Raw genomic sequence first — 15,910 nt, 5'->3', positions numbered from 1 at the left:
ATACAAACTAAACAATAAATATTTACTAGGAAATAAAATCAACTTTTAGGTCTCTGTCATAAAAACCAAGTGACCCAAAAGAATACACATGCAACCCAGTTTTAGTCGCGACCCATCAGTTGGAAGACCTTACGACGGTTTTGAGAACTGTTATCTTAGCTGTTCTAAATTTTATATAAAAAATTGACCAATTTGCTTTTGTGGAAACCAAACTATACAAGATTGATAAAATCAATGTCAACTAAATCAGGTCGTATTATAACTGTTTTAAAGTCGATCAAAATGCAAAAAAAGAATTGTGATTCTGGTTATATTAAATTTTACTTAGTCAGTGGCTTCACCGTCGTGTATGGCATCATTTTTCTGAATATAACGTTCTAAATCAGTGGTTTCCAACCCGCGGACCGTACGATTTAATATGGCCCGTCGAACTTGAGTGAATTGACACTCATGATTTTACCTTTTTGCGTTCTAGATTCCGCTAATTGTTACGTCATTATCACAGTTTAAACACGCGCATATTCGTCACAATTCAATTTTATCGGTATCTCAATTATACGTACCGGCATCGGCCTCTTTCGGACGCTTCCCTCTCCCGGCCCGCGAAAATCCTTCCGCTTCTAATTTTGGCCCACGGTCAATCAACTATGGCAACCAATGTTCTAAATAACTGATATGTCACTTCATCTGATGGTTTTCAGCTTGTAAGCGAGTTTTTTCACTCCTGTTTCTCTTGCTGGTTATATCGAACCAAAATAAATTCAATTCTATATTAAAAAATCTAGACTTTCCAAGTTTTGAAAAAAAATCGACCAATTGCCTGCGCGGAAACCAAACTATACTGGACGCACAGGAGGAATAAAGAAATCTTTCATTGGTCATTTGATAAATTATTTCAAATTAATTCAATCTTGGACCGAACGCAAATTTCATCCATACTCAAGTGTTATCTACGTTTCAGACGTGGCCCGTAGTAAAATGATTTTGAAGTATTGAAATCCCCCTAAATCAAACTAATTTATGCTTCGGCCGAACATGAACTTCCTCCATATTCTAGTCTTATCTACGTTTCAAACATAGCCCATAAAAAATTGTCAAAATCGATCACAATTTTTTATCGAATCAAACCAATTCACGCTTGGCCCAAACGTATACTTCATTCATATTCTAGGCTTATCTATGCTTCATACAAGGCCCATAATTTTTTTTCCCAATTCTCCATTGAATGTATTCATTCCACGCTAGGGCCGAACATAAATACCCAAATTATTCAAATTCTATGTACGTTTCAAATTCGTGACACAGATAATTAGTAAAACCAGTTGAATTCTCTATCAAATCAAACCAATTCACTTGGCCCAAACCTAAATATCCTCCATATTTAAATATTATCCACGTTTGAGCTTGATCCACATATACTTATAGTAGCTCCACTTTCATAACGTCTTAACCTGCTTTGCATTATAGGATTGACCTAATAATACCACGGATTTCATAAATACAAAAAAGTAGAACGAACTCAAATGAACTTCTAGTCATGCTCAGCCAAGCATGGACCATAAATAACAGCCTTGTGACATCTATGGCCAATGATATGCAGGAGTTGGCTTGCTGAACCCTATAATTTGGCAATACTTCAATATTATTATAGGAATTATAATGGACGCGAATGAACTGACCAGCGGCCATATCGCGGAACTAAGAGCGGCGCTCCAGAAGTGTGTGTACCAATATGGAGGTAACCAATTTTATTCGCCTATTTTACATCAAGTTGTGTAAAAGGACTGAATCCTATGAGCAGGGGGTACATTCACTTGACTACCGCAAACAGTTCCTAATAGAAATAAAATATGGAAAATCAGAATAAAGTCATGGCTTAACCCTAATCTGGAATACATACTACGCGAGTATCATATAAGCTGGTAAAAAGAATCTCCATACAGAGACTTTATTCAGAAAAACTCTGCTTTGTGAAATTCCTTTTCCCTAACTGTTTCAATGGTTATGTTGACTTGAAGATCTCCAAATACCTGGTATTTGCTGGCATTCGTTATAGTTTCGATCCATGTTTAGCTCTCATCGAACTAGTATATGTCTGGTGGGTATATGGTTTTAATTGCATATTAGATGGTATTCTCCATAGAGGCCATATTAGGCTGCCAAGGGTGGCCTTGCTTATATCAACATACAAAAACAAGACAGCTATGCTCAAATACATGAACATATATATGTTTAAAATACTAATATGGCCCTGTAATTTGAGGAATATGACAATATTATCAAACTTATTATATTGAACGCGAATGAACTGACCAGCGCAATATCAAGGGAACTGAAAGCTGGTAAATTAAAGGTCTACGCTGAATGCTTTTTATCGGAAAACTTCTGCTTGGTAGAATCCACTCTCGCTTAGCTGTCTATAAAGACCAGTGGAATATGGTAAAAGTAATTTAAAAACTCACTCCCGGTTGTATAATGATGATTTCATACGCAATGACGAAAGGATGAACGGATAAAGAAACAAATTTTTCAATAAGTCTAGTGTTCCGGTACACATGCTGTTTGATGATTAAGATTCTAAAAATGCTTTTCAATTCTCAGCAAAAATTCCCGACAGGTTTTGGGTGCTGTTTGGATGGAGGGCGCAAATAATTTAAAATTGGAAAGAATTAAAACTCGTATTTTCACTTAAATAATAATCTACAAATATCTAAATTTAACAATAGTCGTTACAAATTGTCAGTCAACGAGCGAGAGGGCTCATTTCAAAACTTTGCTATGCGCGCAATTTCACCCAGATACGTCACTGCTCTTGGCAACTCCGCGGTCGCCCGTTGCACACCACAATCCCATATAGTTTCAGTAGCTCTAGGCATAGCGGTCACCGGTGCCCTCGCTCAGAGACCAATCTCCGGTGCTCCAGAAGTATGCGAACCAAGATGGCGGACACCGGAACGTATATGTGTACCAGGTTACGGTTGGGCCATAATTTCATTGTAATTTTCCTTATTTTAGTTCAATTACGAGTTCGGGGACTAGCAAAGTGACTCCTGTAGTATTAGTAGCTGAAATTATGGCCTAACCCTAACCTGGTACACATACTACGTTCCGGTGTCCACCATCTTAGTACGTATACTTCAGAAGTACCCAATCTCCTACTTAGAACAAATTTTCCTGAAAAACTCGCTCTCGGTTGAAAACCTACAGGCAACGATGATTTCACCTGTAATGACGAATGGATAAACCGATTATAGAACAAGTTTCCTAGTTAACATAGTGTTCCGCAACACATGCTGTTTGATGATTAGGACTCCAAAAATGCTTTTGAATTCTCAGCAAAAATTCCCGACAGGTTTTCGTACAATGGGGATTGCGCATACAGCTGTATGTACCAATATGGAGTCCCCAAACTCGTAATAGAACTAACATAACAGTCCCCGAACTCGTAATAGAATTAAAATAAGGAAAAACGGACTAAAATTATGCCGTAAGCCTAACCTGGTACACACACTACGGGAGTGCCGGGGATTGCGCATACAGCTGTAACATCACACGAATGATGACTAAAACAATGTCTGTGGTTCCCTCATATGACTAAGTCGTGATTGGGTTTTGTAATGGAGTTTGAACACTGAGAAAATAATCGGTCTCCCGTATTGTGTGCACCAGGTTAGGGTTAGGCCATAATTTTATTCTGATTTTCCTCATTTTAGTTCTATTACGAGTTTGGGGACTGTCTGTGTTAGTCAAGTTGATATACCCCCTGCCCATAGGTTTCAGCCTCTTCAGACAACTTGATGTAAAGTAGGCAAACAAAATTAGTTACCTTCATATTGGTACACGCACTTCTGGAGCGTCGAAAAATCACCTCCGAATAAGAGGAAGTTGACACGGTAATTGGTTAGGGCTTTCGTGACCATTTAAATCCAAAAATCTCGTATTAATTACCTAGTCTCGCTGTTCTCATATCCAATTCATGACCATCTTTGAACTCCAATTTCTTTCGGATTCTAGTGTAAAATTTTGCGCTGATATGTTACGTCTTCTTCCACCTTTGAAGTGCATACATACAAACGTTTTTTATTTCGACTCGTGCAGGTAATCTGACTAGACGCCATAGTAGGAAATCGAATAGCAACTATTTTTCTATTCTGAAGAACTCTGAATGTCAGAGCCGAAGTAGAAACCTCTCAACCACGAGATTCCGAGTTGAAATTTAGACTTCTAAAATTCGGTAACCGAATTTTTTTCTTGAAACTAACAAAGTAAGACAATATTATACTCAAGTTGGGGAAAGAAAATCGTAGTTAAGAGTTTTCAAGTTTGTTCTCCGGAGTGGTAGTAAAAAAATTGGGGAACTCGGTGACAACTCGTCTTGTCCAAGGAGTACAATCCTGTCAGGTATGGCACGACTCGAAATCCTAGACTTATTATCTCCGAATTTCGTTATTTTTAGTGTACCTCTACCGCCACCTATAGCTTTAGTCTATTTCTATACTCCAAAATACTCGTTTAAAATATTGCTATAAATCCTGGTGTAGCACTCGTTTGACAAAATTTTAACCAGTAATCAAGAAAAACAAATCTCCTTCAAATTTATGAAATATATCGCGCTTTTTGCTGTAGCCCTCCATTACTCGGGAAACGCTTATTGTCCTGTCGCATTCCTAACAAGCTTTTTACCTCGAAACGGCAATAAAACCTTATTCTGATAATCTATTAAACAAGTCATATCACAATGATCACACCAAGATTGAAATACACGTATTTATTCAATGAAGAATTAAACATATATGTAATTCTAATTCCGTCGAAATTTCTACAGGACAACACAAATTGATACTTGGTATCCACAGCACATCTTTTACGATTATTGCCAGCAGGCAACCCAAAAGATCTAACAACGTTCTGAATGGGCGAATATTATTTTCGATGTTTTTCATACTTTACTCTGAGTATGACCTTCGACCTTTAATATGAAGTGTTACTGTTCCCGGTTCCCTTCCCGGTTCAGCCTTGTGATTTTTAAAATACAAATAAAATCATTACGTATTGTTACATATATCAGTAAAGAAGTGTAATTAGAAGTATAGCAAATTTAATTAAGTGAGAAAATTTGAAAAAAATGAATAAAATTTCAATTAAAGACATTGTTTCAAAATAGAATGATAAAAACATCAAAGTAACGTTACGGTGATCGAAGGGGTTCTTGTATCTTTTTGTGACCTGAAAAATTTGAAAAATAAAATTAGTTTAACGTTGTCAGTAGTTTTTTAGCAAGTCTGTTTTTCGCAGGGCGTTTCAGGGCTCTGTTTCTGAGACCTTGAATATATTTTATTGTATGTTCCATTTGAAAAAATTAGTTTTCGCTTAAATATTTTTGGAACCTGGACGACAATAAAACATAAACAAAATGACTGCGCGTTTGATGAACTTTTTGATTAAGAAGTCGGAAATATTTTAAGAGGGGAGCTTTGTAACGGAAAAAAAACACTAAAATTTTGCTAATTTTAGCTTACTAACTATATTTACGTGGTAACCTATAATCAGTGGGGGAATTCAATTTTTGTCAGCTGGTTCCATCACAAAAGTCATATTTTTCAACCGGTTCTATCACAAAAAATCATTGACAGTAACCAGCAATGCTGTCCGGTTCGCTGTTCTCATAAAATCCTGTGAGACGGTTCTATAGAACCGGTGCGAACCGGCTGAATCCCACTACTGCCCATAATAGTAGGTTTGCAATTATGAAATTATTGTTCATATGCGGCTTTCATAATTTACTCTTGGGACACAATATACAGAATGGTCGCTAGAAAAACAGAAAATTTTTGAAGATCAGGTGAGACCACGAATAAAATGCGTGCTTACAGATTTCTTTTTCTATACATTTTTATTTCTTTTAGGTTCTAGGATGTTATAGGTTACACTTCCAGGTTAGGACAACACTCTGAAGTACATTTTGAGCATCTATGAATGTAATATAACATACGCCTTGAAAAACTTTGTAAAAGTTATTCTTTGTAAATATAAATAGCTGTTTGACACATGTTCGGTTATTCTAGCGACCAACCTGTTTTTGCTAGTTATTTTGGCTTTGAAAACTAAACGAAATTGCCACTGGCTCTATTCTAGGCGCTCCAGAAGTATGTGCACAAAGATGGCGCACAACCTGATAACCTAACCTGGTACACATACTATGTTCAGGTTGTGCGCCATCTTGGTGCACATACTTCGCGAGCACCATGTTCTATGTTGATTACTATTGGGCATTCAAACAAATTCGGGGGCTCCCGAAGTATGCGAACCAAGATGGCGGACATCGGAATGTAATATGTGTACTAGGTTAGGGTTAGGCCATAATTTTAGGTATAAATACTACGGGAGGCTCTTGACTAGTCTTCGAACTGATAATGGGACTAAACTAAGGAAAATTGGAAAAAAATTATCGCCTAACCCTAATCTGTTACCCATGTTACGTTCCGATGTCCGCCATCTTGGTTCGCATACTTCGGGAGCACCCAAATTCGAATGAAATATTTAAATACTTTGAGCAAATAACCTGGTTAACTCACCGTTGACTCCTTACACTACCGGATAGCTTGCAGAAGTAGCGATTCCACATTGGTTGTTTGCGTTTCTGCTCATTTTAATGTAGCCCTGCATTCCCCAACTCAGTCCCCAACTGAAATATAAACAAACAGTGGTTATATCAGGGGTGAGCAAGGTATTTGGACCAGGATTCAAAAATTTAGCGCTCCGGAAGTATGTGTACCAAGATGACGCACGACCTGAACCTTAATCTGGTACACACTCTGTGTTCAGGTTGTGCGTCATCTGGGTACATATACTTTGGAAGCACCAAAAATTTTGCTCATCTGTACTGGTGGGCCTTGTAAGTGTGACGTAAAAAGTTACATTTTAGGACAATATTTACAGTGTTACAAAAGCAATCATGGAAAACAATTAGCCTCGTGCAAAATCTAAATTTAATCGCAATCTCAACAAATTTCTTGAGCTAATTTTTAGCTAAAACATCAATATTTGGTTTCAGTTTGGTTGTGGCAGCATCAGGCGGGCAAGATTGAAGGACTCAATGGCTCGGATTTGGCTGGCAATATTACAGGAGCTGGGATTCTTATATTACAAGCCATAGTATAATGATTAAGCTGTCTTATAGACTTGATTAATTTTCATTTAAAACCTAATCTTGTTTTAATTTAACCCAGAAGAAATGATTCAAACATTTTATCAGCTATTCTATCCCCTGTGTCAAAAAAAAACTGTTTTTTTGTCACTAATATTTCACCTGTTCTTAACGAGCCAATAGTCTGAACCGCTGTTAGTGTCTGTTCCGTATCCAACTGCTAGAACACCATGATCGAGAATAGTTGAGCTGCAACCTGGTTCGCTGTAAACACCTGGAGAGAAAAAATGAAATTAGACGCGAGCCATCGTAAACAGTATTATGTTACAGTGGTTTTCAAACGGTGTGGCGCGCCCCACACGGGTGGCGTGGACAATTTTTGAACGGGGCGTGAATTTAATTAGAAATAATACGCGGACCATCATAAACAGTATTATGTTACAGTGGTTTTCAAACGGTGTGGCGTGCCCCACACGGGTGGCGTGGACAATTTTTGGATGGAACGTGAATATAATTAGAAATGATACGCAGGCCATCATAAACAGTATTCTGTTACAGTGGTTTTCAAACGATGTGGCGTGCCCCGCACGGGTGGCGTGGACAATTTTTGGATGGAACGTGAATATAATTAGAAATGATACGCAGGCCATCATAAACAGTATTCTGTTACAGTGGTTTTCAAACGGTGTGGCGTGCCCCACACGGGTGGCGTGGACAATTTTTGGACGGGGCGTGAATTTAATTAGAAATGATACGCAAGCCATCATAAACCTTGGGGTAGTAGACAATATTTTGACGGGGCGTGAAGCTGATTAAAAATAAAAATATATTTTCCATTTGATCATGCCCGCCTTATTCCGGATATTTACATTTCTTTATTATGTAAATGCTGAGTGTTGAGTGTTGACAAGGGCCACACTGAATAACTTGCAAGCGGGGTTGTGGCCCGCGGGCCACCTGTTACACACCCATATACTAGGCCCGCCCGACGGAGAAAAAACATGAAATTGTTACTGACCACTTTTGTATAAGTGGAAAGATATCTGGGAAGCATCAATGGCTACTGAAATAGGTCCAATCGTTCCAACTGCTTTTTTTAATGCCTGTTCATCTCCATGGGGTGTGACGTCAACGCATGACGTCATAGTTGCTCCGACATCTTTTTTTGTGTAGCGGCACTGTTGCTCATCCTACATAATGAAATCAAGAAAAAATTTGAATTTGATGAAATTTTCAGATTTTGAAAAAGTTTGTGACGTAAGCATGTGATGATGTAATCATATATGATTAGTTTAAAACTGTGAAATTAAAGTTTGCAAATATCAATTCTTGGTATAAGACCAATATTTCAAATTTGTCTTAGTTGCTTCCCCTAACCAAGAGTTGATGGAGCCACAGGTAGGGCTGGGCATTTTCGAATACCTTGTGATTTCAGAATCGGATTCGAATCGAATCTCAAATACTTGAAAATATATAATTGTAAGCGACTTTGTTATAGTAATTGGTCTTCTCAACAAATGAATTACTGAAGACATAGAATACATCACTCAGATAGATTACCGAGCGTTCACACAGAATAACAAACACGTTTTATAAATAACTCACTACAGAAAATAGTCATATGTTAGAATTGCGTTGAAAAAATATGACTCCAATGAAAAAAAAAATTGGGGAATTTACCTCGACCATTAGCGGAAAGTTAAAACAAGATGGCGGCGATTCGAAATTTAGCTCTGAACCGATTCGAATAATTTACTATTCGATTCGAATGCCCAGCCCTAGCCACAGAATAGTTGTTAGGGGCAACAATGATAGGCGCAAAACTCATTTCACTTTTCACTTCACAAGAACTTCCCCGTTCTTCCTAGTTCCATTGCTTGAGGTTCCTTTCACACTTTTTTGTGCATGAATCTTTTGAACATAATGGGATTTGGAATATACCAATCAAAATAACGCTGTAATACCACTAGAATACGGTAGTACCAAATAAACTATGTATAGTTACCATCGCTTGATAGGGGTATGAAGCCTCGGTGTCGACCCCACCATTTGCAATAATGTAGTCAAAAGCGTTGTCCATGAGTCCTCCCTCGCAGCTGAAATCTCCTTCAGGCTTACTGCAGTCCATGAGGTTCTGTTCGCTCAAAGAAACGAGCTTTCCTGTTGAGTGGAAGTGTTGGCCTTCGAGAGATCCGGTCTAACAAAATAGGAAGTCAATCCTTAAACATATGAATACGATATTTTCATATAGTACGGCAGTAGAATATGAGGCACACGCAGAATCAAAGGCGCTCCCGTAGTATTCGTACCAAGATGGTGCACAACCTGCTACCCCTAACCTGGTACACATACTATATTCAGGTTGTGCGCCATTTTGGTACGAATATTACGGGAGCACCGAATCAGGGATATTGAGTTGAAGCTGGAACTATTTTTAAACTTCTCGGAATCAGGGATAAACTGTGAGTTTTTCACGACTCTATAACCTTGAGTCATTGAGCAGAACTTTTTTTTTTCTGGTCAGCCATAACAATTTTTTAAAACTATCTCGAGTCCAATTGAGAGACGCCCGATTGGTAAATATTTTTTTGTTAACTATAACAGTTTTCTTTATTGATTTACGGGCATTGGAACTGTTGTCATCACACTAATGCGTGGAGGAATGAAGGTCCGCAGTTTGATTAAACTCAAAGTGCACCATACGTACCCCCATGGTTCTGTGAAAGAAACCAAAGGCTCCTCGAGTTATTCGTTTACTAATTAAAATACTGACTTGGCCAATTTTGTAACAGTCCAAAGAGGCAATAACGGCATTAATAGATTTCCAATAGATACTTCTTATTTTTATAAATTTAATTTTGGGGATCTGTGAATATACATCAACCTTCCACGGGCTCCTTAACACCAAAAGTTTAAGAACCCCTTACTCACCGTACTGAAAGCCCAGCATGATCCACATGCTGCCTGATCTTTGACCCCTGTGACGTAGCCTTTCTTCGTCCAATCAACTTCAGTAGGAGATTCACCATAGTAACGGCTGGTGACGTAAATGCTTGAGTTAGAACAGCCTGGTGTGTTCCATGGTCCTTGTCGTGCCTTACCGAGAAAGATTTTGGCGAATTCTTCCGATTCCTGAAAAGACAAATTATTTGATTAAGCGGAAAAATAGTCTGCTGAAAATCAAAGTATTTCGGACTTCAATATGTTTCGATATCATGCCTTTTAGAAGCCCTAAGCCAGGGGTCGGCAAACTGCAGGCCGGATCCTGCCCGCGGAGTAATATAATCCGGCCCGCGACGCTTCACTTAATTATAGTAACAAAACAGCTGTTTTGACGATTATATTCTTTACGTAACAGAATTTATTGTGAGATACGTGTAGACTGAATTATATTATGATCTAACAAGTATAATCCTCGCAATAACTCGTTTAATGAGCCTATAATTTAATTATAAGTATAGACAAATAGCAACAAAACGCAGAAAATAAGTGCAAAGGTTCAATGGCGTCGAAAATATTCAAATGGAATTTTTTTAGATGCAATGTATCACTGATTGATTTTTATTATAAAATGTATCATCCGTTCAGTTATCAATTTTCTAACATATGTGCGTACCACCAATGACTTGCAACCCTTATTTTGGCCCGCGAGCGACAAAAGGTTGCCTGCCCCAAGATTTTGATGCCTAATATATAAAATAATAATGGAACTAGTATTCTATGTTATCTAAAGTTGGATACGGTAAAAATGTATTCATTCAGTATTCATTACTAATTGAAGGTCAAGTTTTGATTAATCAAACTTTAGAAGGGCAATACGCTAAGATAGTTAGTATTTGGAAGTTTATTCGGAAAAACGAATTTCTTCTTTCATTTATTTGAAATATTTAATTATTCACTCTTAACAAAGTATAATAACTAGACACTTATATGGTATTTTTAAACAACCAGAAACCATCCCGTTCGACTCAGTCTATCCGATTTATTATACCTAGTAGGTCAGTGACGTATCTACATAAAATGGCGCCCATGGCAACGTTTAAAAATGCGCCTCATTGATCATTGACTGACAATTTTCAACGACTTTTATTGGATTGAGATACTTGTACATTATTATTTAAATAAAAGAATGAGTTTCGATTTTTTCCACTTTGAAATTATTTTATTAAAACATTTTACGAATAAAGCGTTCCGCCCGCCTATCCATGTGGCTCTCACGGCATGAGCGATGGCTTTCATACCCTAGATCAGAGCTACTCAACTGGCGGACCGCGGTCCAAATCCGGATTTTTCGAGTATTTGATTCGGACTGCACCTAATTCTTTAGTTTAGATCAGGGGTGTGCAAAGTGCGGCCCGCGGGCCAAATGCGGCCCGCAATGAAAAATTGTGCGGCCCGCGGAGAAGTGCCAATTTTGAATGGTGCACGGCCATCTAAACTAGTTTTGAAATTTAGTTGGATCTGGTTTCCTTTGCGTTGCAAATCTTATATCCGAGTTCAATTTAATATCTATGACTATGACTTACAGCGTCCTAACAGCGAGGCGAACAACGCGATCAAAAAGCTGTCCCTTGCTGAGCAGTAAACAATTAAAGGAAAATGCGGAGAATACGCTAACGAATTTGTAAGAACGGGCAATTGAAGATTAGGCTACTGGAAAGCAGTTTAAAAAAATTTAATATTATATAGATACGAAAGCTAAATGAGTTTTGGTTCCAGCCTATCAATTGATTTGGTCTAAATCTAATCTAGAATAAGATTTGACAGAAAATTATTTGGAAATGAATCTTACCGAAAACACCAAGATAACTTTCCACATGTTAAAAAAGTCATGGCCTCAAATATGGCACTTTCCGGTAACATATTTATTTCTAAAATGAGCTATTTTGTGCCTGCAACTAATAGAAAGCCTATGTTAAATGACGGTGTGGCCCGCGGTTCCACTCGGTTATTGATATTTGGCCCGCCCGCGAAAAAGGTTGCACACCTCTGGTTTAGATCTTTAGCACCACTTTTTGTAGTTTTCTTTTATAAAATGATGTTTATAGTTTTGAATATATACGAAAAGAACTATAATACCATAACATAACACCATAATAAAATATGTTGATTAGCTGATAATCATTAGTCGGTCAAGGAAGTGCGCGTTTAAGGATGCCGAAATATAATTTATGGAAAGACCGGACCCAAATAATTTTAAAGTTTCGTATGAGGATCTTCGATAAAAATAGTTGATAGCCCTGCCCTAGGCAATACTTGCGCGTTATAATTAGATCTTCGCATTTGATGAATACGTACCAAGTCTGCAAATTTGTTCATTCCAACGGTGTATGTGTGCTTTCCCTGGGCGGCTTCGTGATTGTGTTTGTCAACGAACGCTTGGTTCTTTCCCCAGATGTAACGACGAACAGCCTCGTCTTTTTCATCGTAGTAGGTTTTCTCTGTCAAATTTTAAATGAAATAATTGTATTTTGAGTGACATAATAATTTCTTCGATGTTTTTTAAAGCTAACTACGATATTAGCGAATAAAACCCGTATACTGTATTGAACAGAAAACTTCATTAAAGCAAGAAATCTTACCGTATTTAGCTTTCCACGCTTCCCATTCATAATCCGTATGCGTCATCGTCAGGACTGATGCGAGACTAGCTGCCACGAGGCAGGAGAGGACGATGAACAGTTTCATGTTGTGTTTTTGATGTTATTTAGAAATATATTATTTAGTATTATATACTGGAGAAAGTAAATTTTGTTTCCAATACATAACAGTGTAAGTATATTTGATAGCTAGCGTTGAAAAGGAGTATACCCCAGTGTTGTGAAGCAGTGACGTGTCTAGAGAGGGCCAAAGGGGCAGCACGTTATAGGGGTTAGTTTGATGATTTGAATGATTATATTAAAAACATTTTAGCTTTAATTGGCCTCCAATTTATTCATTCTCATGTACAACAACATCTATAATTTTCCTATCCCCCATATTATTTTTGAAGTCAGGTATGAGGGGCATCATTATCAGAAACTCTCCCCGGGAAGCAGAAAAGTTTGACACGCCCCTGTTGCGGAGGCGCGAGGTCTTAATTCGAGTTGGACTCAAATCGCAATTTATCGAAGAGTCGAAGTGACTCGGGTTCTTTGAAACTGGACCAGTTAGGCTTTGAGACTTGACTTAGTGATTAATCTGAGACCAACTCCCCATAGCATTACTACAGCAGCCTACAACACCGCGTTGGTCAAGTTAATAATCTTAAAGTTTAATTAAGGCTATAGACTTGACATTGACAAACCACGGTCTGCGGGCATAATCCGACCAGTTGAGGAACTCAATTCGGCCTGCCTGATGTTGCCACGATCAAACTAAAACCAAACTTAAATGTTCAAAAACGCAAAGAATTTATTAGGATTGCGTCAAAGTTTGTTTCGGCTTATAGTTTTCCACTTTTGCTTTCGTAACACAGTAAATATTGTTCAAAAACTGTAATTTTTACGTCATTTTTACTTACATGACACGGCAGTCCCCTGGTCCAAAAGCCTTGCCCATCCCTGCTGTAGACGCATTGTAGTCGTCGTCCACTGATTTGTCAAACATTCCATGCGCTTCGCGTTTTGTATATAATTTAGGGTTGCCATACCGTCCGGAAAATTCCGGACATGTCCGGAATTCAGGGTTAAATTTTGCGTCCGGGAAGAATTTAAAAAATGCTTAAATGTTCGGAATCCGGAATTTTACTGCATCTGTAATCGTACTGTGCACACCGCTAATAAAGAACATTGTTATTTCGTACCGTGCACATATTTTTTACTACGAGGTCATGAAAAAGTCATGAACTGTCCGGAATTTTGCTTTTTCAAATATGGTGACCCTAATATAATTGCGTATTTGCCCCATATGCGCCAATCAACCACACGTGGAGTTGCTAAACGCTTTAAAACTGTATTACTCCTATTATCAGAGCTTTGAAACTGTCATCAGATAGATATTTAACTCCCGGGAGCCTTGTAAACTACGCGATTTGGCTCATCGTGCTAAGCGTTAGGAATACGCTCGCCCCCGCACCTTTGATTACTCTTCATGTGTTCGAAAAAAAATTCGAATCCCGTGAAGAATGATTATGTGCGAGAGGATTGCTGGACTCCTCGTCGCTGTAGGGTGTTTCACGTAATCGCTGGTCGGTTACTGCTTCCTCAACCACCAAGTCCTTGCATCTGAAAACAAATATCTTGCTAACTGACCCCCTAATTCCATACCCGACATGGACTGGTGAGCGGACGAGAGGCCGCGGTTCGCCATATGATTAAGCCGTCTTATCGGATTTCTTCCACCCCAGGATAAATATGTAAATCTTATCCTAAGCCGTACACTCTATTCCACACAGTCAATTGTGAGACTGTTAGTCACAATCATCTCTTTTTATTCCACAACAGTCAATTAAACATCCTTACCTTCTTTTTCAGAATGTAAAAAAGTTTCAGTAAATCACACGTAATCAAATTTGGTCCATCAATTATACTAACTTTAACATGTAATAAAAAAAATTGCAAGTCACACCAGCGATCCCATTTTTTTAATTTTATATTTACAAAAAGAGCTTTTGAAATTTATGCCTGCTTTTTACATACACAATTGCATCATGTGCTCTCTTAAAAACTATAAAAACTTTTATCGCAAAAATGCGTTACATGCAATAAACATTTTACGATTGAAATCGGTGTATTGTTACTCCGGTACGATACAAATAACAACGCTGTTATTGCAGAATAATAAATATCGCATGTGACTGGATTTTATAGTGTGTTGACTTAAAACAAGGCTCCGGACTAGTACGACACAGAGGTCATAAGTTTAAGCCGGTAGTGGGGAGAAACAAGATTTTTTGATTTATCTAAAGTGAGTAAATTTGGCATCACTCTTTATAACTTAAGGGTGGAATTCAAATCTGAACCATGATGACGACATTTTTTGCGAGAATGGGATGCTAAGCCGACAGGTTGGTACTTCCATAGTAAATGTACCAGATTCAGATTAGGCCATAATTCTATTCCGGTTTTGCTTATTTTAGTTCTATTACGAGTTCGGGGACTGTCTGTGTTAGCCAAGTGAATATACCCCCTGCCTATAGGTTTCAGTCCCTTTACACAACTTGATGTAAAGTAGTCGAACAAAATTAGTTAACTTCATATTGGTACACATACTTCTTGAGCGCTACTATTGGTAACTTAAATGGGGGGAATTCAAATCTGAAGCATTATGGCGTCATTTTTTTTTTTCTGTGAGATTTCCATCTCGCACAAGGTGGATTAGACTATGATACTAAGCCGATAGTTCTCTATAGAAGAAACCATTCAAATGGAAATTGGGATCATATATTTTCCTTAATTTAACAAGTTATATAAACTCGATATATACTTCGATCCAGACCGCTGGTTTTCATATGAATCAATTCACTCGCTCGAGATAACTACCACAAGGTGGCGTAATCGATTCATTATTTATCGTCAGCAAAAGAAAGTCTTCATATACAAATGCCGAATACAGAAACGCAAACCGATTTTTGATGTGTGCTTTTTTTTCAAGTTTTATGTGATATTCATGATAATGAAGAATATGCAGCAATAAAAAATGGCAACTCCACATGAGTGGAAAAAAAATAGAATTAGTTTAACGATAACGATCACAATGATGTTATATTTATAAACTGATAAGTGTTGTTTTTTATGTATATCAGGGGTTACATTGTTATTGATATATTGTTTTTGATTATTT

At 37.8% G+C, this 15,910-nt stretch overlaps 1 protein-coding gene across 1 annotated transcript; it reads right to left on the bottom strand.

The window, feature by feature from the left end:
• Positions 1-4,753: 4,753 nt before the first annotated feature.
• On the bottom strand, positions 4,754-12,891 carry LOC120334772 (procathepsin L-like). Its single transcript, XM_039402276.2, has 8 exons — positions 12,730-12,891; positions 12,446-12,588; positions 10,079-10,279; positions 9,153-9,344; positions 8,166-8,337; positions 7,310-7,421; positions 6,576-6,685; positions 4,754-5,226 (listed from the first exon to the last, which is right to left on the bottom strand). The coding sequence occupies exons 1-7, from the start codon at positions 12,833-12,835 to the stop codon at positions 6,586-6,588; spliced, it is 1,026 nt and encodes a 341-aa protein (XP_039258210.1). The 5' UTR covers positions 12,836-12,891; the 3' UTR covers positions 4,754-5,226; positions 6,576-6,585.
• Between the last annotated feature and the right edge of the window lie 3,019 nt (positions 12,892-15,910).

This window comes from Styela clava, chromosome 1 (assembly GCF_964204865.1).
Source record: "Styela clava chromosome 1, kaStyClav1.hap1.2, whole genome shotgun sequence".
NCBI lineage: Eukaryota > Metazoa > Chordata > Ascidiacea > Stolidobranchia > Styelidae > Styela > Styela clava.
Note: the sequence above shows the minus strand (reverse complement) of the source record. Positions and strands in the feature narration are given on the sequence as shown.